Genomic DNA, 24,644 nt, shown 5'->3' with positions numbered 1-24,644 from the left:
TGTGTTTGACCTTTTTGTTACAGCTTTATGAATATTTCAGAGGATACACATCATCACTGCAGTGCAACAGCGCCCCCCGGTGACAATACAAGCACATATAGACGCGATTCTTCATTCAGTTTAAAATAACGGAAAATATCAACACTGAACTCCTTCACCAAATGTAAACATAAGTCTGAAGAGCTCCTTCTAACAAATGCATATAAAAAGACCATAAAAATCAGGTTCAATACAACTAAAATTGCTCTGGTAAAAGGATTTATGAATTCTTTAAAATTAAAATATGGATTTTTAAATAAAAAAAAAATGATCCCTTGACTGAAGGAAAATGAACTAGCAGATGCAAACCCCAAGCCTTACTTGTAAATTAAGAAAGTGTTTCCTTTTCTCATTTATATTATTTATATTTGTCAATAGCGCTACTTGTAGTTTTGGTTTAATAATTCAAACCAAAATAATAATCATGTAGTTAACATAAAAGAAGTAAAAGGTGCATTTTACAATCCTTCCCCTGAGAATAGGAAATATTAACCTGTGGTTACCCAGCTCTTTGGTACTATTTTGTAAGTTTTTTTGCAAGTAGCAAACAAGGCATTCTTTACTTTTGGCTTGTTCTGAATGGCAGTTTCTGTTGAATAAATGTTACTTGGTGCTTTTTTTAAAAAGGTCTCAATGCTGTGCTCTAGCTAGGCATCTTGGGTCCACAATGATAAGTTTAATACCTAATAAAATTCCTAAAAAAATAAAATTTCCTTCCTATAAACAAGCATTTTAAACCTTACACCCTTTAGATGCACTTTATCACAGGAGATTGTAAGATTAGATTGTTCTTTGTGCATTGGAAGTCTGAACAGGACATGCTGGAACAGTCTGTGAATAGATCTAGGAGAGTTGCAGAATGATTTGAGGGCATCTTTGCTCAAAGGTGTGACATTGTAGAGTTCATGGCATTATGCATCTGTGCTATCCACCCCGCTGAAGTTCTCAGGTGGGCTGTCTTCTAAGGAGCCATAAGACTGTTGGTTTTTAGCCTCCTTCATGGTGCTGGCAGGTGATTGGCTATCAAGCACTCTGGGAAGGTAAACCTGCAAATATGCAGTTAAGAAGAGAGGGATAAGTGTAAACATATAAAGTAATGTCCATTATAATTTGAAAACATTTTTTTAACAATCTAAAATAAATGTATGCTATTTTAAACTGTTTTAAAATTTGATTAATCATCATCTGGTTAATAATAGCATTTTTTTCCCACAATTTTGCCATTCAGGGTGCTATTTTCCTTTATTTTAAAGAGGAAAACCTCCAAGTGCTGTGATTAAAAAAGTAATCATTGTGTGAAAATGTTGCTTGTTTTACTTTTTGACAACTAAAATTATTTAAACTTGAAAAAAAACAATGAGAGCAGTTTTATCAAAAGTTGCCCTGAACAACAAAGAGTTTAAGAGAGCAAAATATAGGACAATAGTGTTTTCCATTACAAATATGCACCCATTTGTTAAGTGACACTAATGCAAAAAAATTATTTTGCAATTGAGGTGTTTCCATCAATGCCTTTTAAATCACACATAAGTTTGTTAGCAACTGTTTGGGTAGACAAGTATAATCTGGCTGTGGACCACTTGAGTCATATATGAACATGTGTGTCTACAATGCAGATTTGCAAACGTTTTCAATATGTCCGAAAAAACCACCCAATCATAATTACAAAACTTTTTCTAAATCGGTCATGTTTCCATTAGACAAATTCCTTTTTGTAATGACGAAAACCTATGCAATTTGAAAGTTAATGGAAAAAAAGCAGATATAACATCCATCCATTTTTTTTTCATGCTTATTCCAAGCGGTCTACGGGCGAGAGGCGGGGTACACCCTGGACATGTTGCCAGTCCATCGCAGCAGATAAAACATATGTTAGAAATGGCAAAGGTCCGATTGAAACTGTTAGCTGCTAAAATAATAAATATACTAATTGAGTCATGGTGTAAGGATCTGCATAGTATCGTTTTGAAAAAGTATTGACAAATGAATGAGAGTCAGCTCATACAGTGACTGTGAACTTAGCAAAAAAAAAAAACAACAAAAAAAACTTTTTAACTAAGTCAGTCTTAAAGAAGGGGTCAGAACATATAACTCGTTTTGATATCATGCCAGGGCTGATTAGCATAATCAGTGAATAAAAAATATAGAAAAAATCCAACAATTATATTTATTTAGTGTGAAAAACATAAATTGAGAAATTTTTTTTCTTACAGACTATAGCAATTATGTTCTCTACTTGTAACATTTCCTATCAAATTTAGATGATCTAGGGATTTGATAAAATTATTGTTCTAGTCGATAACTTCAAGCTGCTTTGGAGTACACATATATATATATATATATATATATATATATATATATATATATATAATAGAGCAACACTTCAAAATAGGAAAGAAAAACTGTCACAGCAATCACACCTTAAAATGTCTATTTGTCCATATTTTGGTTAAAACAATTATTAGAAAGTTTAAAACAAGCTTTTTCTTGATTTATGTATGCGATAATGCTCCAGCAATATCATATAATGTAATATGTACCTACAGCTTTTCACAGATTTTGATCAAGGGGGGAAAACTGAAAAAAATCTGATCCTAATCCTGATGTTAAAGAACTTTGAACAGTCCTCTTTGTGAACATTCCACCTTTAGTCTCCTTTGTTGTTGTTCTGCCTTACAATCCAGATATGTTCAGACATGATTTTAGTGATTTCTTAGTTAATAACTAACACCAGAAACCTTAACACAAGCTCAGCAAACAAAGTGAAGTCAGTTTCAGTTCAACGCAAAGCATTTTCCCAACATGCATAATCGTTGTTTTACTTTTTTAGAGAACACTAATCAGTACACCACCTTAGCACTTTCTTCCACTCCCTCTACTGTAGTCTCGTCCTCCTCTTTGACCTAAAAAGGAAAACAATCCAAATGAATGCTCAGCATGAAGGGTGACGGCATGGCAACATTACGCTCACTTGGGTTGGGGGGGGTTGCGACTTACTGCATAGTTATGCGGACTAAGGTGCTTAAACTGGCCGAAGCAGGTGAAGCCCACACAGATGAAGACAGTGAAACACAAAACCACTAAGGTGAATAGAGATACACCAGTCATGAAACCTGAAAACAAAATAAATATTTTTACACCGTGGACTACAGTTAAAACACACACAATGAGGGAGAGTATATGATGATCTACAAGTTTGACATGGTACCATGTTTAAAATAATTAAGATGACGTATTGCTAAGAGCACAAAAACCCAAAAGAAAACAGGGTGGATGAAATCAAACAACTATATCCTGGCATATAACTGACATCTTATTGAGAACAGAACAGGTTATGCTCACTCTGGCTGCGTTTGCTGCTCACAGCTGATTACAAAATACAATCGCTTGTTTGTTATAAAGACTTGCAGCATTCTAGCTTTTATTAAACCACAATATATGCCTGCAGTCGTCTCACGTTTGCTGTAAATCTTTAATTCAATCTTTAATTCAGTTTTTTGTTGATGGTTTTTCAGTATATCAGAGTAAATTACATTGGGTAATTTTCCTTCAGGCCAGACAGGTGAGCTGTCAAAAAGGAATATCCTTATTGAAGTTAAATGATAGGTTGCCTAACACAGCGGTATGCATGGAATCTCAACACGGTAGTCTGTAAATATTTTTTTTTACCGTCACTATAGGAGTAGACACTTCCTGGAGGGTTGTTTCTCCCCCCCCACCCCCTCCCCAAAAGACATTATAAAGGCATGATTTTTATTTTATGAACTTCCAATAATTTCAGTTTTACCATCTTGTACTTTGGACGTAAAACTTTAATTAGCACGTTGAGGCATCTTAAAAAGATTAGAAACCACTCAGACCTGGTTGTTTTCCCACAGCCTAAGAACCTCCGACTCCTATTTCAAACACCCTCTAGAGTCGCTGCTTTTTGTCACCTTAGCTTGTCAGAGACATGCAGTACTGGAACACATTTAATCTGCTAAGGAGCAGCTAGTTTTGTTTACTAATCTTTAAATTTGGTTATACTTCACAAAGAGGAATTCTTTTTTGTGAACTTTGACTGCTGAGGGACACGTTATCTACTTTGTTTTTCTTTCTTAAAAGTTCACTTTAAAATATTAGCACTTAAGCAGAAATATTGACTAAACCCAGTGTAAAAAAAAAAACAAACCCTACCTAGGATAAAAGCAACACCACATCACAAAACATACTGTTAATCGAAGCTAATGACACATCCTAATATAGTGAGCACAAATGGGGTAGGAGATTTATGACTTCTACTTGTAGAATAGTGAGTGCTATTTAAAAATGCACATATTTATATGAATTGTTTGCTTTGGGGACGGTTGTGAAATCTGTAGTTAAAATCTCCTGACTGGAGCATAATAGCACATGACATCCATCTAATCTGATTGAGCCTCAGCTATTCAACAAGAATGGGCCACTTGTCAGTTTGTAGATGTGCAATGCTGGTAGAGACATATCTCATCGGTGATTATAGCTGAACTGGGTTCTTCAAATTGTTAATTTAGCAGTAAAATGTAGGAAACACTTTAGATTTAGAAATGCAAAAAAAATAATTTAACTTAATGTTTCTTACTAGGGCTGGGCAATTAATTGCATTTGCAATAAAACAAAATGCAGTTTTCAGATTGCAGAGGTGCTTAATTTGTGTCATACTACATTTAACATTAGGTGGCAGGAATATGCTTAAAGTGGGTTTTCAACCCAACAGAAAAAACAGAGATGCAGCTAGCCTGCAAATAGAAGTTAGCACTTTTTTACAGAATAATTTCAGTAAAGTCCTGCCCTACTCTGGAAACACCAGCTCCTAAGGTCATGAAAAATGTTAAATCCTGTAGTAAAACATTTATATGATTGTGGAAAGGAAGTGCAAAGAAAAATCAAAATAAAATCGCAATATTAGTTTAAAATAATTGCAAATTTTGTTTTTGGCAAAATTGTTCAGCTCCATTTCTTACTCTTTAAAATTGGCAACTTGTTAAACTTTTTGGGTCTGAATAAAAACAATGGATTTCATGGTTGCATTAAATGTTAAAACACTTATTTCTAACCTGCTCTAAGGACGGTGAGGAAGTAGAGCCATATCAGGGAGAGGATTGGTGCTGTTAAAGCCAGATCAACAGCTCCTTGGTGGACTTGGCGGTCAAGGCGAGTAGGTAGGTATGCAAAGAACAGGTTGTGTCTGTCCACCAGGTGTTTGAGCAATATGTAAAGAAGACCTGATTGAATTAAACAAAGTCACAAATTACAAAACTGCTCATTATACTTTACATTAGACTAACCATGATGCTGAATACCAACTATTAAACTCCTTACCAAATGGCATAATGATGGGGCAAATGATGCTGTAAGCCAAGATGACACTGAAAACACACAGAGTCCAGCCGTACATGGCTCCATATTCAAACTCATATGCTTGGTGCTGTAAAAAAAAAATAAAAATGAAATTTACTGTTCATTTAAGCAGTGGATATATTCTTTCCACACAAAATGTGGCTTATATATATGGTATAGAACAAGCCTAGAATGAGAAATAAAGGTCAAAAGTTCCTCCTGCATCCTTTTATTAAGAATTAACATGATGAAAAGGAAGAAACAAAGCATGAAATAACCTTACAAACCTGCTGGACATATTTCCTTTCTGCAGCAGAGCGTGCAAGCATCAAACGTATTGCGTAGAGCAGTAACCCTGGCAACCGCAACAGCTCCATCCCAGAGCCCACCAGGGCGGCCGCGATCACGTAGTTTACGAAGAACGCCCCTTGATCCGGTAGAAACACACATCTGGTGGATCGATTTAAATCAAGAGAACCGTTAAAACCATGAAGGCGTGACAAACGCTAACTTGTGAATAAATAAAAATATCTACAGCAGCATAAAAATTATTAAACTAGATTAAGAAAGTGATTGGTTGAGACAAATTTACACAACTTCCAAATACTTTCACCAGAAACCAATCAAAACCTCTGGTTTGATTTAATTTGTATATGCAGTGAATTAGCCAAAATATAACCGATCCAACCAAATACTCACTCAAATCTTGTTTTCCCATCAACTATGAACTTTTTATCAAACAGCCAGCGGAAAAACCAGGCAAGGCTAAAAAAGACAAACAAAAAATTACTTAAAGCTTGGAATTAGAAAGCAGTCTCCTCTGACAGTTGATTAATACAAGTATGCAAAAAGAAAGTGGTCATTAATTTATAAGGAATCTTCTGAAAAAATCAAGAGGATTTGCAGACTAAGAGGTGACTGTATCTTCTATTAGTCTGTTGTGGAGAGTTTGATCTGTTCTGCCATCCTCTGCTGGGGTAAGGCCATCGAGTAAATGCCAAAGAAACATTTGTCATTTGCTCTAAAACCTCAGAAGATTCTTCATAAAATGAAGAACACTGTCAACAACAGTAATCATCTTCTGCAGAAGATTGTTTTACACCAACAGTGTTTTCAGTTAGACTCCAGATTTGGTTCAAGGCAGACCTCTGCCTACAGCTACTAACATCTAAAACTAAATGAACATTCTTGAATTGAATATGAGGAGTTAATGAGGATTTCTCCAAAGTGCAAAGAGCTCTCTGAATTAACAATAGGTTATTGCTTTAAAGTTAGTGCTTCTCGACTAACTTCTCCCTCTATTGTAACACAATGGGGAAATTCTGGTGTTTACCGCAAAAATATTATAGAAAATATTGTCACACATATGTGGACCTTAGAAAAGTGTATAAGAATAACATAATAGTGAAGAGTTAAAAAATAAAATACTGTGCTGGTAAGTGTTTTGACAATATAAATACTGTGCACCTGGAGAATAAATAACCAATATGGACATTTTGCAGTATATGTAGTGCCTTTTTTACATTTTGAAACGCTGTAACCGCAAATATTTAATACAACAAACTGAACGTAGTTTTTGTGAAGCCAAAAGAAAATTATACTTCGTAGCTTTTTGCAAATCATTATTCAATAAGTATGATTATATTCAGCTCTACGTTAATACTTTGTATAGGCAAACATTTTAGGGCCTCTCTCTACTACTTTAACGTATTACGAGATTAAAATACCTCAGTCTAAGGTGGATTAGATAAAAAGAATCTGAGAACAAGAATTGAAGTCTTGCCTCTGATGGTCTATTGGATAAGGTCTGGACTTTGACTGGACCAAAGCCATAAATGATAAGCCATTTGTAAAACATTTCAGTTTACTGGATTATAGTTCAGGGTCACTGTTCTGCTTGAAGATGGACCTCTGGGCTCATCTTTTAGTCTCTAATAGGTATCAAAGTAGCATTAGATCTCCCCTTGTCTTCATTGACAAAGATCCTGTCTAGGAATGGAGTACAATCTACCTTTAGATAAAGATAAAATATTGAGATTTTTAGCAACAAAGACAATCTCTAATTAATTATGTTTTTAAACCCCAAAAAACTGATCATATGACTGACTTCAACCCATGTGTGCTGCTCTTCTACATTTTTAGAGATTTGCTGCAGCTGGAGTAAAGATATGAGATTTTTTTTCTTTTTTTTTTTTTAGTATATGTATCATGTTTTTGTTGAGCCATTGTCTGCATGCAGTTCCAAATCTATTGCATTAAAACACTTTTAAAAAAATACGTTTAGTATTCCTTTTTTCATTGCTACTATATATAATACAAAATATAACTGACAAAATCTAAAGTCTATACTTTTAATCCCACAATCCCACACCAATGTGTTGCCACTTCCATGCTTCACATTGGTAAAGAAATGTGCAACACTGCACACACAACTTTATGGTTTGATTTTTATCAAATTAAAAACTATTTGCACTATTTATTCAACTTTACAATATTGGATCATCTTATTGAATAACTATAATCCACTAAAGGATGAAAAAGTCAAAAGTGGTCTGGACACTTTTATGGCTCTGAGGAATAAGCATGTTTTAATTCAATATTAGCAGATGCATATAAAGTGAACAGAAATAAAAATCAGGTTAATTTTTCCCAACCACAAAAAAACAACTAATAAAAACAATAACCTGATTGCGCCACTGTAACCTCCTTCTATATAATGTCAGTGCTTGTTCAGAATTACCTGGTGAGTCCTAGCGAGGGAAGAATAAGGACCATGAAGAGCAGAAAGAAATACAATTTGCGCATCATGCTCAGCTGCTCGCTGGACCTGGAATCCAGATTGTAGTGAAATTAGGAAAATGTAGCCCCGTCAGCAGAAAGTTTACCATGTTTTCTCCACCAGTGAGTAATGTGATCTTAATACCTGGTCCAGTGGGCCTCTCCTAGAGTAGAGTAGTACACTATTGTAGGCAGCAATGCAGAGAAAGACCAAAGCAGAAGAGTTGGGAAGAACTGGCTAATGATGGGGCTCTGGATAAAGAAAATAACAGTATCCTAATGATTAATACCTATTGAAAACAAAACCATGATATATATTTTTTTTAAGTTCAGAACTCACATTAAGGGAGTGGATTGGCTGTGTCACGTTGAACTTGTCGATGACGTTAATGATAATGGTGGGAGTCGTCAGGAAGGTGAGAAGGATAAACAGAAGGAGGTTTATTCCCACACAGCGGATCAACCAGCAGAAGCCGCCCACTGAAAGGTTCTCCCTGATGGTCATGGAAAGTAAGTAAAAGCACAAATAACCAAAGATTATAGTGTGTAACTTAAATATGGGAATCTTTTCAAACTTTAAGGTGATCAAACAACCGAGTGTATTTGGTTATAATAGAAATTATTGTTTAAAACAGCTAAGTATATGCGCACAAACTGCGTACAGTTTGGGTTAATTTCTTACAAATATATACTATAAATGTGTATATAAATAAACAGATGGTTTTACTAAATATCATTTAGAGAAAATATAGCTTCTTTTCCCGTTATACTTGGCTGTCAGAATGTCCACCCTAACCCCTACATAGGGCACTATGTGGGGGTTACACCATTTTAAATGAGTTTCCAAATGTCTAGTGGATGAAAATGTAGTGGACTCAAAAAAGCACCTTGAAAAGTAGTTTGCATCCAAAATTGTTGTGAGGTTAAGTCCTCTTGGGACAAGATTTATGATTGGTTATAAACGAAAAATGTGATTCCTAATTCTAAATATAAAGGAGTTAAATTAGGCATTACTTTTCATGATAAAAATTTTGAATTTTTATGTAATATTATTTTCATTATGGGAAAATTCTTTATTCACAAGTGCAGATTATTTAAAGTTTCTCAAAATTTTCAAGCATTCCAAAATGATATTAAAAGTTTTCATGCCTCGATTAAGTTACTGAAGAACAACAAGGCCTTTAAGTTTTCAGACTTGATAGCAATATACTTTAGCTAAAGCTTTTTTTTATATATTAATTTTCTTTCTCATTCTTTTATATTGTTTCTTTTTTGCAAAGCATCATGGGATTTATTTTGGGGGAGAAAAAAAAAAAGGAGGCGGAGTTACATGTCCAACGGAGAGCGAAAAGTAGTGATCATCTGTCTAAACGATTAGTTAACTGACTTCACTATAAAGTCCACTACATAGTCCCTGCTCTATATACTGATTGCGGGGTTAGGGGCTAGGGTGGACATTCGGACACAGCCCTGGTCTTTTTAGTTCCTCATTATGATATACAGGGAACACCTGCTGTATGGCGGGTTGCTGGTTCTGATCTTACCAGTAAATACTTTTGGGATGTGGAGCAAAGCTGACCATCCATTCGTTTACATTTAGATCTCTGCTGACAGACGAAGGCTGAGGCCTCTTCCCACAGCAGCAGTTTCGCCCTCCACTCTTGATCGCATTGAAGTCTTTTAGAATGCTGCAGGGATTTACGCAGCAGTTAGGGATATTATAGAAATACTATTGACATAAATGTGTCCAAAATGATTTAATCATTTAATATACATTTTATGTCAGAGACTGCATTAAAGAAATATCCCTATACTTAGAATATCTTCAATATATTTTTTTTGTTGAATTTGACGTAAAACCTACTTTACTTCTTCTTTTTTAAAGGAATATCTGAACACTGTGCCATGTGTTTGTGTACAGCCTTGTTCCTTTGAGAGCTCTTCATGAATTCCAGTCTAACCTAATTATTTCACAAGTTGTTTTGAGTTTATATCAGAATAAACCCAGCTGTTCTGTGAAGGCCTTAGATGGTTGTTAGAGAACATAGATAGAGCAGTGAACACAGACAGATCACAGATAAAGTTGTAGGGAGGATTAAAGCAGGCCTAGTTTATAAACAAAATATGCTGAAACTTTAAGTCTCACTGATAGGCTGGCCAATGAGAAAAGCTGCAGAGATCCAGAGTTAAGCAGGAGATTCTAATTAAATCTATTTGCTGTGCTCTCAATGGGAGGCACAAAGGAATCCATGTTTACAGAAAAGGATTCAACTCCTATTTTTTCCACAGAAATAAAGAGAACTTGTGGAAGAAGAGGTTTAAGTTAAAATATTTAGCCCACAAGATATCTACTGTGTTAAGTGGAAAATTATTAATGTTCTCGGTTAGACATGGTGGTAACAGCTTTATGCTGTGGGATCTCTTTATAGACCAGAGATAAGTACATTTGTGAGAGAATGTTGAAAGACAGAGAGTTTAAAGCAAGAAAGAAAACTAGTGCGATGCTACAAGAAGAGACTGGAAGGGAAGTTTAACTTCCAGTAGGACAATGTCCCGAAACCTATAGCAAGAGGTGCAAAAGAATGCCTCATATTAAAGTGTATGTATAAATCTAGACCATAATCTGATCTCACTTCTGATCTCACTTTACAATAAAAATCAATGTTGTGGTTCTAGAATGGCAGAATTCCTTTTCAATGTAATGCAACTTCTTCTTTTGTAAACACAGAAAGAAGAACCAATACTCACTACTTTGCCATAGCCTCGTTCTCTAATGTGACAAAAGCCATACCCAGCGGATCCCGTGGGACTTCCTCTGCTTGCTGTCTCATTTCTTCCAGCAACAGCTTTTCTTTATACTTGTAATATGATATGGCATCGACCTAAGTGAAAACACATACAGATTGTTAGTCATTCGCTTTATAATAAAATACTCCCTGTCCATAAAATTTTCCTTTAGTTTTTCTAAATGATTGTCGGAGTCTTTTCTTCTTAAAATATCACAGCCTACTTTTAAGTTCAAAGCTGAGTACACCATGTTGCTTTTGTCATAAGTTATGGTTTTCCCTCAATATCTAAAGAGATTTTCCCCAATTTTACTTACATTTGCAATTAAAGTGTGACTGAGGTTTCCAAGCTGTCAGTGTTACACAACCTGCTCTGATTGCAACACTATCAAAATAACAGGGTTTCAATTACATTTCTATTTCAAAATATCATCCTATGTTTTTGAATTTTACAGAGATTCTGATATATAATGTGGATAAACATCAATCTAATCACAAAGTAGTATCAAGATTTGAATACCTGTAGGTTGTAAATAGGATGCAACTCTAAATGTAAATTTTTTTAAATACTGTTTCTGAACAATGATGCCTTAGGTTCTGTCAAATAAAAAAAAATGTCTATGTTCTGTTTGGTATTTTAAATGAATATCTTTTAAGGGTAACAGGTCCATTCAATCATCAATTTCAAACGTTTGTAAGTGCAAAAACAGACTGAAAGGTTATTTCCCTGATACACTATATTGCCAAAAGTATTTGCTCACCTGCCTTGACTCACATATGAGCTTAAGTGACATCCCGTTCCTAATCCATAGGGTTCAATATGACATCGGTCCACCCTTTGCAGCTAGAACAGCTTCAACTCTTCTGGGAAGGCTGTCCACAAGGTTTAGGAGTGTGTTTATGGGAATTTTTGACCATTCTTCCAGAAGCGCATTTGTGAGGTTGCACACTGATGTTGGACGAGAAGGCCTGGCTCTCAGTCTCCGCTCTAATTCATCCCAAAGGTGTTCTATCGGGTTGAGGTCAGGACTCTGTGCAGGCCAGTCAAGTTCATCCACACCAGACTCTGTCATCCATGTCTTTATGGACCTTGCTTTGTGCACTGGTGCACAGTCATGTTGGAAGAGGAAGGGGCCAGCTCCAAACTGTTCCCACAAAGTTGGGAGCATGGAATTGTCCAAAATGTCTTGGTATGCTGAAGCATTCAGAGTTCCTTTCACTGGAACTAAGGGGCCAAGCCCAGCTCCTGAAAAACAACCCCACACCATAATCCCCCCTCCACCAAACTTTACACTTGGCACAATGCAGTCAGACAAGTACCGTTCTCCTGGCAACCGCCAAACCCAGACCCGTCCATCAGATTGCCAGATGGAGAAGCGCGATTCGTCACTCCAGAGAACGCGTCTCCACTGCTCTAGAGTCCAGTGGCGGCGTGCTTTACACCACCGCATCCGACGCTTTGCATTGCACTTGGTGATGTATGGCTTGGATGCAGCTGCTCGACCATGGAAACCCATTCCATGAAGCTCTCTGCGCACTGTTCTTGAGCTAATCTGAAGGCCACATTAAGTTTGGAGGTCTGTAGTGATTGACTCTGCAGAAAGTTGGCGACCTCTTCGCACTATGCGCGTCAGCATCCGCTGACCCCGCTCCGTCAGTTTACGTGGCCTACCACTTCGTGGCTGAGTTGCTGTCGTTCCCAAACACTTCCATTTTCTTATAATACAGCTGACAGTTGACTGTGGAATATTTAGGAGCGAGGAAATTTCACGACTGGATTTGTTGCACAGGTGGCATCCTATCACAGTTCCACGCTGGAATTCACTGAGCTCCTGAGAGCGACCCATTCTTTCACAAATGTTTGTAAAAACAGTCTGCATGCCTAGGTGCTTGAATTTATACACCTGTGGCCATGGAAGTGATTGGAACACCTGATTCCAATAATTTGGATGGGTGAGCAAATACTTTTGGCAATATAGTGTATGTAATTGAAGTGCATGCTTAGTAGGTAAGTAGGGAGTGTCACTAGTGAATGGGATCAGCGCAGCACAATCACACAACTAATTTAGTTCATTTAATACAAATGGGTTTTCAGTTATACTTAAGAACTACATCCATTTCATTGGGTTTGATGAAATAAATCTGGATTGAGATTAAGTCTTGAAAAACATTTGAGTCTTGAGAAACATTTGAAACATTTGATCTTAGATAAGTTAGATTGCTAAAGCACGTGGAAAAAAAAAAATCCTGATTCCTTTTATCCTTAATATGAACAACGCCTTGATTACAGAGTGAGACTCACCTTTTCACAGCTGGAGCAGCAGCATAGGTGGCCACATACACGAGGGCTGATCAGTTCACGCTCCCCTGTTTTCTCCAGGACACGCTCATAATATCGCAGGTTTTTGCCAGCCCGAACCCTGGGTTGGAAAAACAGAAATATATAAACAGAGACAGTTGATTTTTAATAAAAAGTTAAAAAAAAAAAGCAAACCATCTATAAACTGCTTTATGAGCAGACTACATCTACTCATATAAGTAGATGTAGTACATATATATATATTCATATACAATGCTTTTCTCAGACTTAAAAAAACAGGACTTATTACTGCCTCTAAACGTAACACAGAAACACAACCACTCCCTTCTGCTGACCGTTCATACGCTGCATCTTTAGCACTTACAGAGCAGTAAAAGTGAATATTCCACTTATAAGAGACATAATAACCTGTCAGCTGATTGTCATGTGGATAAAAGAGGGTTAGGAGGATGTAATGAGATATATGAGAGTGTAAGTTTGCTATTTTCTCTACACAAAGCTAGCCGCATAATACTGTTTTGTTTTACAGACAGACAATTCACCCCTTCATGAGAACCTAACTTTTATGCTACATGTGAAATTCTCTAATCTGGAGATGATTATATGTGATAGGATGGCTGAAACTTGCACTAAAATTATGGGTTAGAGTATAGAGGACATACAACAATATGCGAGTACAAAAAATAAAATTAGTAAAGCTGTTAAATTAGGGTGTAATAAGTTTGTTTTTCGATAAAAATAATCATGAGATTCTAAAAGCAGCTACTTCTAAAATCTCACCTTTCCTTATCAAGGTACATGAGTTTGGCCACATCGTAGCCCAATGTCACTGCACACACTTTGCAAGAAGGATACGCCTCCCTATGGACAAACATGGCAGCAGATGAGGAGTTTAAAAGATATGAACTATTAATATGGTTGTTTCATAACAAAAAGTCACATAACATAAATTCATCCTACATACGTAAAGTGGGTTTTTACTTGTTCCTCGGTTGTTCTTTTAGGAATTGCACACACAAACAGGGTGTTTCTAGCCTACAAAAAGAATGAGACCAAAGACGTGTGACCAAAAACTTCACATCAGTTGTTTAGTGTGATAAATACATTCAATTAGAGACTCACTTTTTCTCTGCGCATGCCTTTCATTTTGGATGTGTGTAACCGCAGCAACAAAACCGTCAGGAACAGGTAGACAATCGCAAACACAGTGTGGAGCCATAAGAAATTGTTTCTGGAATCAAAATTGGTAGTGACCATTGAGAAAAGTGATAACTGCCCCGTGTTCCAATTTACTTTGAGATAATATGCCAGAGATTGACTCATACAGCTTTTTTAAGGCCGATGCTGATATCTAGATATCAGTTTAATCAATCCCTGGTATGTGCTGCTTTCTCTTCTTCCAGTTATATGATAGTTGAATAAATGCAATATATATACCAATACATGGGGGGAAAAAAGCAAATATCAGCCAAAAACATCAACCTGCTGATGTATCAGTCAATCTCTAGAATATACCAAAATGTTGTTGTTTTTCTTTGAAATTTCTAATCACACTTACTGGGTAGAGAGATTCGCAATAGTCGTCCTTCCAAAACTATGAGCATCGTTTCCTAAAAGAAAGAAGTTTATTTTGTCAAACAACATTAGACAAACACAAATATGTTGAGTGTCTAGCTTTACCCTAATAAAGAAAAGGAATCTTGTTTTTTGAGTATTTCTTTCCATTTTATATTTTCAAATGCTTTACAAAAAGCAAAAACTCAGGGAGTAACACAGAGGAGTAATACCACAAATTTTTCATCTAAGCTGTTTTTTTTCACTTGGTTCCAACAAGCCCAATAATTTTTTACACCAATGCAGTTACATGCACAGTTTATATCTGCACACTAAGTGCTTTTGTACACCAATGCCTTTATTTGCATTTTTATATGCTTCTTGAGTGTTTTCTACCCCCATCCTATTATTTGCAGTTCTATTCTTTTGAAAGGAGCTGCTGTTTTTATTTCATTTTTGAACATTTTCCGTTAGATCTGAGTATTCCCTTTTTTATATTCTTGTGTGTATCTGTATGCTTTCTTTGTCTCTCTGCTTTGCAACGTCACACTTAAATTTCCCCACGGTGGGACAATAACAAGTTTTTCTGTTTTATTCTAATTTGTTTAAATGTTTTAGTTTTATAGAAAAGAATCTCATATTTTTTATGAGATTTATTTTCTTTTTTTAAATCTTTGATGTGCATCTTTCAAGCAGATGCATCACGCTCCATCGGTTTAAGCTTTTGCTTATGTGAACCACCATAAAACATCCACATTAGCCTTTAGTTCCATTCTGCACAGATTTACTTAAAAAAATGTATTTCTGTTTGTGTTTAGTTGTATTGAGAAATTATAAAGATGAATAATTATGAAAATGTTTAAATCTCTGTTTACTCACACATTATTGTCCATTTCTTATTAAAACCGTTTTACAGTATTTATAACTCTAAACCCATGTGATCAGTAGGTTTTTTTTTGTTTTGTTTTTTACAAAATATGACTGGTGATAAACCAAAGAAGCCAAGAGTGGATATTATTAATTTGTCACAAACATTTTCTTAAAAGAAAGGAATAGCAGTAGATGAATGAGAACTATTTTAAGCCATGATCTGTCATGTGTAAACTAAAGCATGAATAACAGCAAATATTTTGAAAGGTTAGAGGAAGAAAAAAAACTCCTATGCCAGACATGCAATTGTGTTTGATCTCTTCCTTTTTTCAGTTCTGCTTCATTGCAGTGCTCTACAGGTTAGCATTCCTCCTATTTACACATTTGCTGTGCATAACAGTATGCTTGCGTAGGGCTGGGCGATATAGAAAAAAAGCTTATCGATAAAAAAAAATGCATATTGATCGATATCGATAATTATTGAAAAGATTTGAAACCATATTTTATGTGCAGCTCTGCCTGGACTTTTTTATAATATTGCTAAATGATTGAATTTTAATAAAAAACACTTCGACTTCGAATTAAATCTTTATTTAACCAACTTTTTTAACCATAACAGAATTGTTTTAAAGAAAAATAACTTAAGAGACCCGAGTTATGTTATTGAATACTGACAAAGAATAAACTAAAGTGACCAGAAAGGTGACCAAAATAAATATAACAAATAAATAAATGCCCCCCCACCGCCGCCCCCGTTTCCTGCTTTAACCTGAGTTATTACTTTGAAGTTTCTGGCCCCTCAGCATTTTTATCTCAATTGTTAGAACTACGTGCGAAACTAGCCAGAACTGAAAATATATATATATTTTCCGAAGATTCCTCGGAGGAGAGCCGCGTCGGGGCCTACTCAGCTCGTACTCCTGCGGGTGTGAGCGGCTGAGATGATAAAAAAAAAGTTGGTTTCGTTATCAGACTGGTTTTCACTGGTTCCCGACACATTTTCCAGATGACTGTGGTTTGTTTTTGGTCCGACTTGCCATGACCGAAATACTGCCAGACTGCCGAACTACAAAAACCTTTCTTTAAAACAGTTTCCTCCGCCTCTCCTTGCTGCATCTTCATGTGCTCTGTGTTGTGGTTTGAGAGGGCGGCGCTTGGTGACGGCGTGCCTGGGTCCGCGATTGTGATTGGTTGGGAGGAAGCAGTGACTAGCATAAACCTACATGCTAGGCTACAATGAGAAGGAAGGAAAACTGCGTTTCTTTTTTATCGAACTTTTATCGACCCTCTTTTTTTCTATTGCGCCACACGTCTATCGATCGATATATATCGTTATTGAATTATCGCCCAGCCCTATGCTTGCGTGCCATTATGGACTTTCATGCCTATGAACTTGAGTTTCTAGGAGACGGGGTTGGGCGTGACTTGTTAAACTTACGGAAAAGTTTCCCGGTCATGTTTACGGGCAGAATGATTGCCAGGGAGGTAATAGTGAGGACCGCCAGCAGGATTATCAAATGTCGCTGGAAGGACAGGTAGTGAACAGCATCCATGCCACATTTCTCTTTTATTTTTTCATCACTGAAACATATAAGGAGAAATCAAACAAAAACAATACATGATTTTAAGCATGTGATGAGAAAACAAATATAAACGAAATAAAATCCAAGGCGATTACAAACAGCTCACGACACTCACTCCATTGTCAGGATGTAGGGCAGCCAAGAGCAAACTCCCTGCACAGAAACAGAAATACAGTATTGCAAAGAATAAAAATGGCGGCGACTTCTTTTCAGTTCAGAATCAACTTTAATCATAAAGTTGTGTGAATGAAACTGAGTTTGCTTTTTTATTATGTTTAATAATAAAGATTTTTTTCTTACCGACTCATATTCAGGGTTCTCAGCATTGGATGCGGTGGATGGCATACGTCCATAACGGCGATGTTGTGTTTCACTAAATCTATAATAAAAAGTTCACTGTTTAATTTTTTTAATTTTTTTTTTCCTTTTAATTTATTGTCATGTTTATATTCTTGGAGTTTGCCACAACTTCAAGTTCTAACAGCCGTAAAACATGCATGCTAAGCTATTAACCAACCCTTCATTGTCTGCAACCAGGGCTAAACGACCGTAGTTCCAGAATGTCTTTCTGATGACAGTGAAGAGGAACAGCAAACACTGAAAAAAAGGCAAATTTAGGCTAGGTATGACAGCTTTGTAGAGAATGAATAAGATGAATGAATAAGAACAAAGAAAACATGTACTGAGTTGTGTTTTTAAGACCAAGTCATGAAGAAAAATATTTCTAGTCACATGCTTTGTAATGCTAAATATATCAGTTATGCAACACAATGACAGATGGACACATACAATGAAAACGCAGAAGTCAAGCAGCAGGACAACTGGAACGCCACCGAAATCCAGTCCTGTGAGAACAGTGCTCTGGTTGGAGTTGAAGCAGCTTAAAGTAGAAGTACTATTAGAGACCACCAATGGCCACAAAGAAGACATCGCTGGAGCAAGGCCAGCTGTATATCTGTAGAGAATAAAAGAAAAAAAACAACAACTAATTAATTAATTAATCTCAAAGAGGTATAATGAAAATGAAAATAATAAAAAAAAACAACTGTAGATGTAGATTTCTGGGAATCAGTGCTTCATTATCCTTCACAATTTAGGGAAAACATACATTTTTCAACACCATACTAAAAACCAGGGCATGAAATTGGTGAAACTGTCAACCTACCTGAATGTTAGCGGCTAACCAAAAACAACAAAATACAAAGCAAGGGTTGAGTTGTTGTCCAATTAGGTAACATATGGTTTATTAAGCAGGACCTGCTTTTCTCTTTAATTACTTAGAAAATGTGGCAAAAACAAGGCTTTTTTTTTTAACTGTTAGAAAAGTTAAACCCATTATTAGTGTGCAGCTGTCAAGAATCAAAATGGATGGATGGATGGATGGATGGATGGATGGATGGATGGATGGATGGATGGATGGATGGATGGATGGATGGATGGATGGATGGATGGATGGATGGGTTTAAGTTGGGTAACACTGATTACAAATCAGACATGCCCATACATTATATCAATATATTAAGTCAGTTAGCAATAATTTAAAAGGTTGCTACGTCTGTGACATTAGTTAGTTAGTTTATTCTAGGAATAAACCCACTCCTCTTTACTTTCTAAGCAGACTATGTGCTCACAATTGCTCTCAGTGTTATTAGTCTGAAATGGTCACAATAGAGAGAGGAGGGTCAGCAAAAAGAGAAAAATATCTATTGCATAAAAGTGACTTGAGACTGAGATGCTGCAGCAAATTTTATTGCTTCTCTTCCTAATTCTATCTCAAAATTTTGCTTTTTACATTTTTCAAATTTTTATTACCATAATCCAAGGAGCAGAGGGAAGGTGAATAAAGAATAATAGCAGCTGAGAAGAAATCAGATCCATGGCTTAATAGTATCAGCTAAATTCCACTGCATTTTTTACTCTTCCTAATGCTATTTCAAAAAGTTGTTTTCCATTTTGTCTCTAATATTTACTAACATAGCATAAAGAGCAGAATCAGGGAGGAGATGGACGATAGGCCAGCAACCGGGAGAACGATGTAGTGTCTTTACAGATAAGGAGAAACAATAACTTTCTGAGAATATCTATTGCAGAGAGAAACCAGGCACGTATTAGGAAAAGATTTTCACAGATATATTACAGGAAACTAAACTTGAATGCAAGAGACTGATAAATTATTCTGAAAAATGTGTCTTTATTTCTGAGATGATGGCTATGGCCCTGGAAATATGGGTATGGATTCTATCAATTCCGTTATTGTTGTTATGATTATTTATCTAAATGTTATAGATATTAGACTTGTCTTGAAAATAAAAATATTAATATGTACAAATGTAAAAAAAAAACATTTTAAATTTATGTAATGTAAAAATAAAAAAACAAGAATAGAGTTGAACCTTGATGCAAAAAAATGACCCAAAAAAATCAGTTAAACATGTAATTAGATCTTCATGCATTATTTATCTCATTTTCTAGTTTAGATTCTAGTCATACCAGGTCAGATACAGTTTTCATGATCTAGATCTAGCTATAAATGAGATTAAGTTAGATAATAACCCAACAGCACTTTAATGAGAAAACCATTCTAAAGCATTTTCTGAGTCTCTCATTCTTATTTTAGGCTCAACAAAATTTTGGCTGGTAAATAAAGCACTGTTGCGATGGATACTGACCAAGAAACTTAACTTCAGGCCCTGTTAACAACTAGTGATAGTTAAACGTTTACCTTTAACACAATGCAAGTGTTAAGAAACCTTTGAGGTTAACTGAACTAAGCTTTCCAACAGTTCTTGCAATGGCTGTAGGATTTAAGTTTCATAAGTCAAACATTTTAAGCAATCATTAAATAATTAATGAAAACCTTACCACCGATAGTGTACTCTAAACAGAAACAATAGTTGGAGGATGTTACTAAGGACCTAGATGTTGCTGTTGTTTCTTATTCACCTTCACATTTTTTGATAAAGAATTTTTTAATTTGTGCATTTTGTTTTGCTCAGCATATTTTATTCCTGCAGTGCATCTGTCATTGTGGCTTGCTTGCGATGAAAGACATTTTTATCTTGAGCTGAAGGCTATCAATCCGACTGTTGTATGCCCACATTTAACCACATTTAGACTCTTGCATAATGAACTTTATAAAGTTGTCTTTAGGCTTACAATTTTCAGCAGCAGTTTGCCCCAGATATTGCTAAGATGAAAAACACTCTAGAGTTTCCTGTTTTTCAACATTGTTTAATCCTTTAATTCAGGTTCTAGAAATGGCTTGGTTAATAACACTGTGGTAGTTCAAGGCCCAAAAAAGTAATGGATTCAGAAACTCTATGAACCTAAACCATGCCTATAGAGATTTCAAGATAAGTCCTGGAACTACTGCTGTTTTCTCAAGCTCCCAGGGTTACGATAGTTTACTTTGCTTAAAGCACAAACAAATATTACTATGTAGACATTATCCTGCTCTTAATCGCTCCTATTTTGAAACTGCAGTTGGTAAGCTACATCTGTTAACCAAAACTACAGGGTCAGAGCGCATGGGAACACTAATGAAACAGCTAATACTACCTATTTATACTACTAAGTATTATTTATATATATATATATATATATATATATATATATATATATATATATATATATATATATATATATATATATATATATATATGTGTGTGTGTGTGTGTGTGTGTGTGTGTGTGTGTGTGTCATTATATTCTTCTCCATTGTGCTTATATATATATATATGTGTGTGTGTGTGTGTGTGTGTGTGTTTGTGTCATTATATTCTTCTCCATTGTGCTTGAAAACAACTTACTGAAGCAGGGTTTCTCCAACACCATGCATGAAGCCATTGCTGCACCCTAAATGCACCAGGGAGCGTTATCACAGATTCTTACTCCCAGCAGCTGTAAGACTCTATAACCATCACTGTTCCCAACAACCTCAAGACGTTTTCACATTCGTACTAATTTTTGCTGTTTCTGTCTCAGTAACATGCTGCTTTTTTTTTTTTTTTGCACATCTCTTGTATTGCTACTATTTTCACATATCCATTACTGTAAAATTGTTTACAGCTGTTTATTGATTATTTATTCTCCAGATACAAAGTATTTATATTGTAAAAACCCTGTTAAGTACAGTATTTCATTTGTTTATTTTCTTAACTCACTTTTTCTGTTATTTTTATAAGGTCCACATTGTGACATTGTGACAACTTATGTTTGGCTGCTGCTGTAACACCACAACTTTTCCACTGTGGGACAATAAAGGGATTTTCCATTCTAATTTTCAATTTTTTGCTTGAGTCCATTCGTTCAAATAATAAATACGGAATGTAACATCAACTGTGATAATCCATGTGTAACATTCAACATGTTCGTTTTTACAAACTAATATGTACAGCTGTTAAATTCTTAATCCTTGCATGCATAGAGCTTTCATACTGCAGACCAGAGGTGTAGCCAGAACATTTTATAAGGGTGGCCAGGCAATAACTAATGTACACTGAGGGGTGGCCGAAAGCAGATAGGCACCAAAACCTCACAGTCAATCTACACTGTTCGAACAGGAAAATTAACAAGCAAAAATCCATATTTTAAAAAAATTAATAAAGACAAACTATACTTTCCAACAGCCTTTTCTAACACATAGACAAATATGTTCAAACATCCATGCTTTCTATATAAAAGGTATAGTGGATAATATACTTTCAGGTTTGAGTTTTGGCCGAACATTGCTTACCTACTTTTATCAGTAATCATTCCACATAAAACTGTTACTTAAAAATACTAATATCTAGATAAATTGATTATTTAATATGTTTTTATTAAAACAGCTATTTATCTATGATTTCACTGAACACTTCTAAGTTACTTGCAGAGACATTTTCATTTTACCCCATAAAACAAAATCTATTTCTGAAGAGCATGCATTCTGTACTTATAATCTTTAATGTTAATATATTGATGTGTAGAATAACCACAGGGATTTTTTTTATGTGTAAAGTAATTGTTAATATATAAGAAATGTTTTGAATATTCTACTTGAGAGTATTACTGCTGCCACCATCTGTATTAGAGGAAAATAAAGGGTAGGGGTTTGTTTTCCACAGGTGAGGCCAATGATTGGATAAGGGTGACCATGGCCACCCCTGGCCCCCATCTAGCTCCGCCCCTGCTGCAGATAAGGATTTCTATAGGCAAGTTTGCGGATTATTCGTTTATTTTAAATTGCATTCATGTGCAGCATCAATTCGAGCTGCGGATCGTTGAGAAGTAGATAACCTTACAGATCAAACATCCTGCTGACACTCAGGGACAGAGCAGCTTGTGTACTCAACGTCAAGTTAATTGTACTGGTTCTGCAAGTAATCAACCACAGACACGCCCTTCTTTTCTCCAAAATAGACGAAGTCATGAGGAAACAAGACTTGCCAGTGGTGAAGAACAACAAACCAGCATTTCTTAATCACATCTGATAATCATTTTAACTTACAGGTTCGACTCCCGTCTCAAAGCATGGGGAAGAGTGTCAATCAACAGCTGTTAAGTACTCTCTGACACGTCACTGAACGACCGTTAAAGATGTCAAAGTATTAACAATAACCGCGCTAGTAGTCACTTAAACTCCTAAAACAGTGGGTTATTTAACAAACTAAATTAGAAACACACTAACGGAAGTTCCCCAAGAAGTTTTCTATTTAGACAAATAATCCATTTACTTACCTCCAAAAACGCCGCACGTCAAATTCAGGATTAAAGCCAAGGATGAAACTCAATTTCTTTAAACGCCAGCCGATTAAATCACAGGGAAAAGCCCATGTTTTACAGCCTCTATTTCTATGGAAAGTATATTTCCTGTTACCGTAAATAACCGAAGTGTGCGGGACTCCTTCCTTCGCTGTTCCGCACATGCGCAGATGCAGCGAACTTACTAATCAGTCTCGTGCTCGCTGCTCGCCCCTCCTCGAGCCGCCCTAGATTGACCTGACAAGGTGGTACTTGAAAGAGCTGTGTGCACAAGTTACTGTTTTCACTGCTGTAAATGGAATTTACAAAGTTGTAAAAATATGACACCGACAAGAAAGAACCACTGAGATAGATAAAGGAGCACAGGAGTGCATTTTATTTAGAAAAGAAGAAGAGAAATCATCACCACAGGCATTTCTTATAGATAGATAGATAGATAGATAGATAGATAGATAGATAGATAGATAGATAGATAGATAGATAGATAGATAGATAGAGATGTTGCCCAATGTGTGATAACACTGAATGTTCAGATGAGGGCAGTAGTTACTTTAGCAAAATACAGAATCTGCATCTGAATTGGAAAGTCTTGTGTTGCATCATCTTAAGTTTTTTTGTTTTTTTTGCTGTTATTTGTGTGTCTGTGTGTGTGTGTGTGTGTGTGTGTGTGTGTGTGTGTGTGTGTGTGTGTGTGTGTGTGTGTGTGTGTGTGTGTGTGTGTCAATGGCGTAAATATCAGTTAAGCCCTTTTAGGGCTCCCTGACCTGTAAGGTGCCCTGTCACTAACTCCTGATAGGTCCCCTATGCAATTGGGGACCAGGATAGGCATCCCCAAAGTCGGTCCTCGAGGGCCGCTGTCCTGCAGGTTTTAGAGGTTTCGCCACTCTAGCACGGCTGTTTTACACTGAAAGGTGATTAACAGACTTTTGCTAAAATGCAATCATCAGAATCAGCTGTGCTAAAGCAGACAAACCTCTGAGATCTGCAGGACAGCGGCCCTCAAGGACTGACTTTGGGGACTGACTTTGTTGTACTTTATATGGGGCCCAGCCAGATAATGTTGCTTACGGGCCTATTATTGTGTCGTTACGCCATTGGTGTGTGTATATTAGGGTTTTCAAAAGTATCGATACTCAAAAAAGTATCGATACTGAAACGTTGTATCCGGATACAATACTAATTTTCAAAAGTATCGATACAGCCATCTAAAGTGCAGAATAGTGGAAAATGCATTTTCTGAACACTGTGTGATTGAATAATTCTGTGCATTTTTCAGTTTCAGACTTTTTTTGTAACAGGTGCAGCTGCTCAGAATTATTTTTGTTTAACTGGTTTGGCTAGTGTCATTGTTATGTGTGCAAAACATAGCCAAGGAAGGAACACTTAATTTTAATTTTGTAAGTTTTTTATCAAGCTTGCTTAATATTGTGCACAGCATGCATCCTCAAAATATTATTCTTATTGTTTTTTTATTTATTTCTTGTATTTTTTTAGTAATGAAAATATTTCTGTTGAATTTTAGAGTCTTTGTTTTTATTCTTGTGGTATCGAAAAGGGTATCGAGTACCGAATATTTTACTTAGAATCGGTATCGAGTTGAAAAGTTTAGTATCGT

The 24,644-nt window shown here is 36.0% G+C and overlaps 1 protein-coding gene across 1 annotated transcript; it reads right to left on the bottom strand.

Annotated features, from left to right (window-relative positions):
• Positions 1 to 23,208, bottom strand: tmem63a (transmembrane protein 63A). The gene is made up of 23 exons (XM_038276513.1): positions 23,006 to 23,208; positions 18,078 to 18,243; positions 17,806 to 17,885; positions 17,589 to 17,667; positions 17,404 to 17,441; positions 17,144 to 17,286; positions 14,840 to 14,891; positions 14,404 to 14,512; positions 14,246 to 14,316; positions 14,062 to 14,142; positions 13,264 to 13,381; positions 10,924 to 11,057; positions 9,720 to 9,863; positions 8,516 to 8,669; positions 8,321 to 8,427; positions 8,138 to 8,224; positions 6,097 to 6,162; positions 5,685 to 5,847; positions 5,380 to 5,485; positions 5,115 to 5,282; positions 3,037 to 3,152; positions 2,892 to 2,942; positions 1 to 1,085 (listed from the first exon to the last, which is right to left on the bottom strand). Exons 1-23 carry the CDS (start codon positions 23,191 to 23,193, stop codon positions 951 to 953), a joined length of 2,556 nt encoding a protein of 851 aa, XP_038132441.1. The 5' UTR covers positions 23,194 to 23,208; the 3' UTR covers positions 1 to 950.
• Between the last annotated feature and the right edge of the window lie 1,436 nt (positions 23,209 to 24,644).

This window comes from Cyprinodon tularosa, unplaced genomic scaffold (genome assembly GCF_016077235.1).
Source record: "Cyprinodon tularosa strain WSP-4 unplaced genomic scaffold, ASM1607723v1 ctg125, whole genome shotgun sequence".
NCBI classification, from domain to species: Eukaryota; Metazoa; Chordata; class Actinopteri; order Cyprinodontiformes; family Cyprinodontidae; genus Cyprinodon; species Cyprinodon tularosa.
Note: the sequence above shows the minus strand (reverse complement) of the source record. Positions and strands in the feature narration are given on the sequence as shown.

What these genes read in the sequence shown, in the direction of transcription:
- tmem63a (XM_038276513.1), bottom strand. Translation starts at nt 23,193, where the DNA reads ATGTGCGGAACAGCGAAGGAAGGAGTCCCGCACACTTCGGTTATTTAC. An exon ending in AACGAGGCTATGGCAAAGTA is followed by an intron (nt 9,864 to 10,923) that starts GTGAGTATTGGT and finishes AAATCCCTGCAG; the next exon opens with CATTCTAAAAGACTTCAATG. An exon ending in CCCTCGCTAGGACTCACCAG is followed by an intron (nt 6,163 to 8,137) that starts GTAATTCTGAAC and finishes TGTCTTTTTTAG; the next exon opens with CCTTGCCTGGTTTTTCCGCT.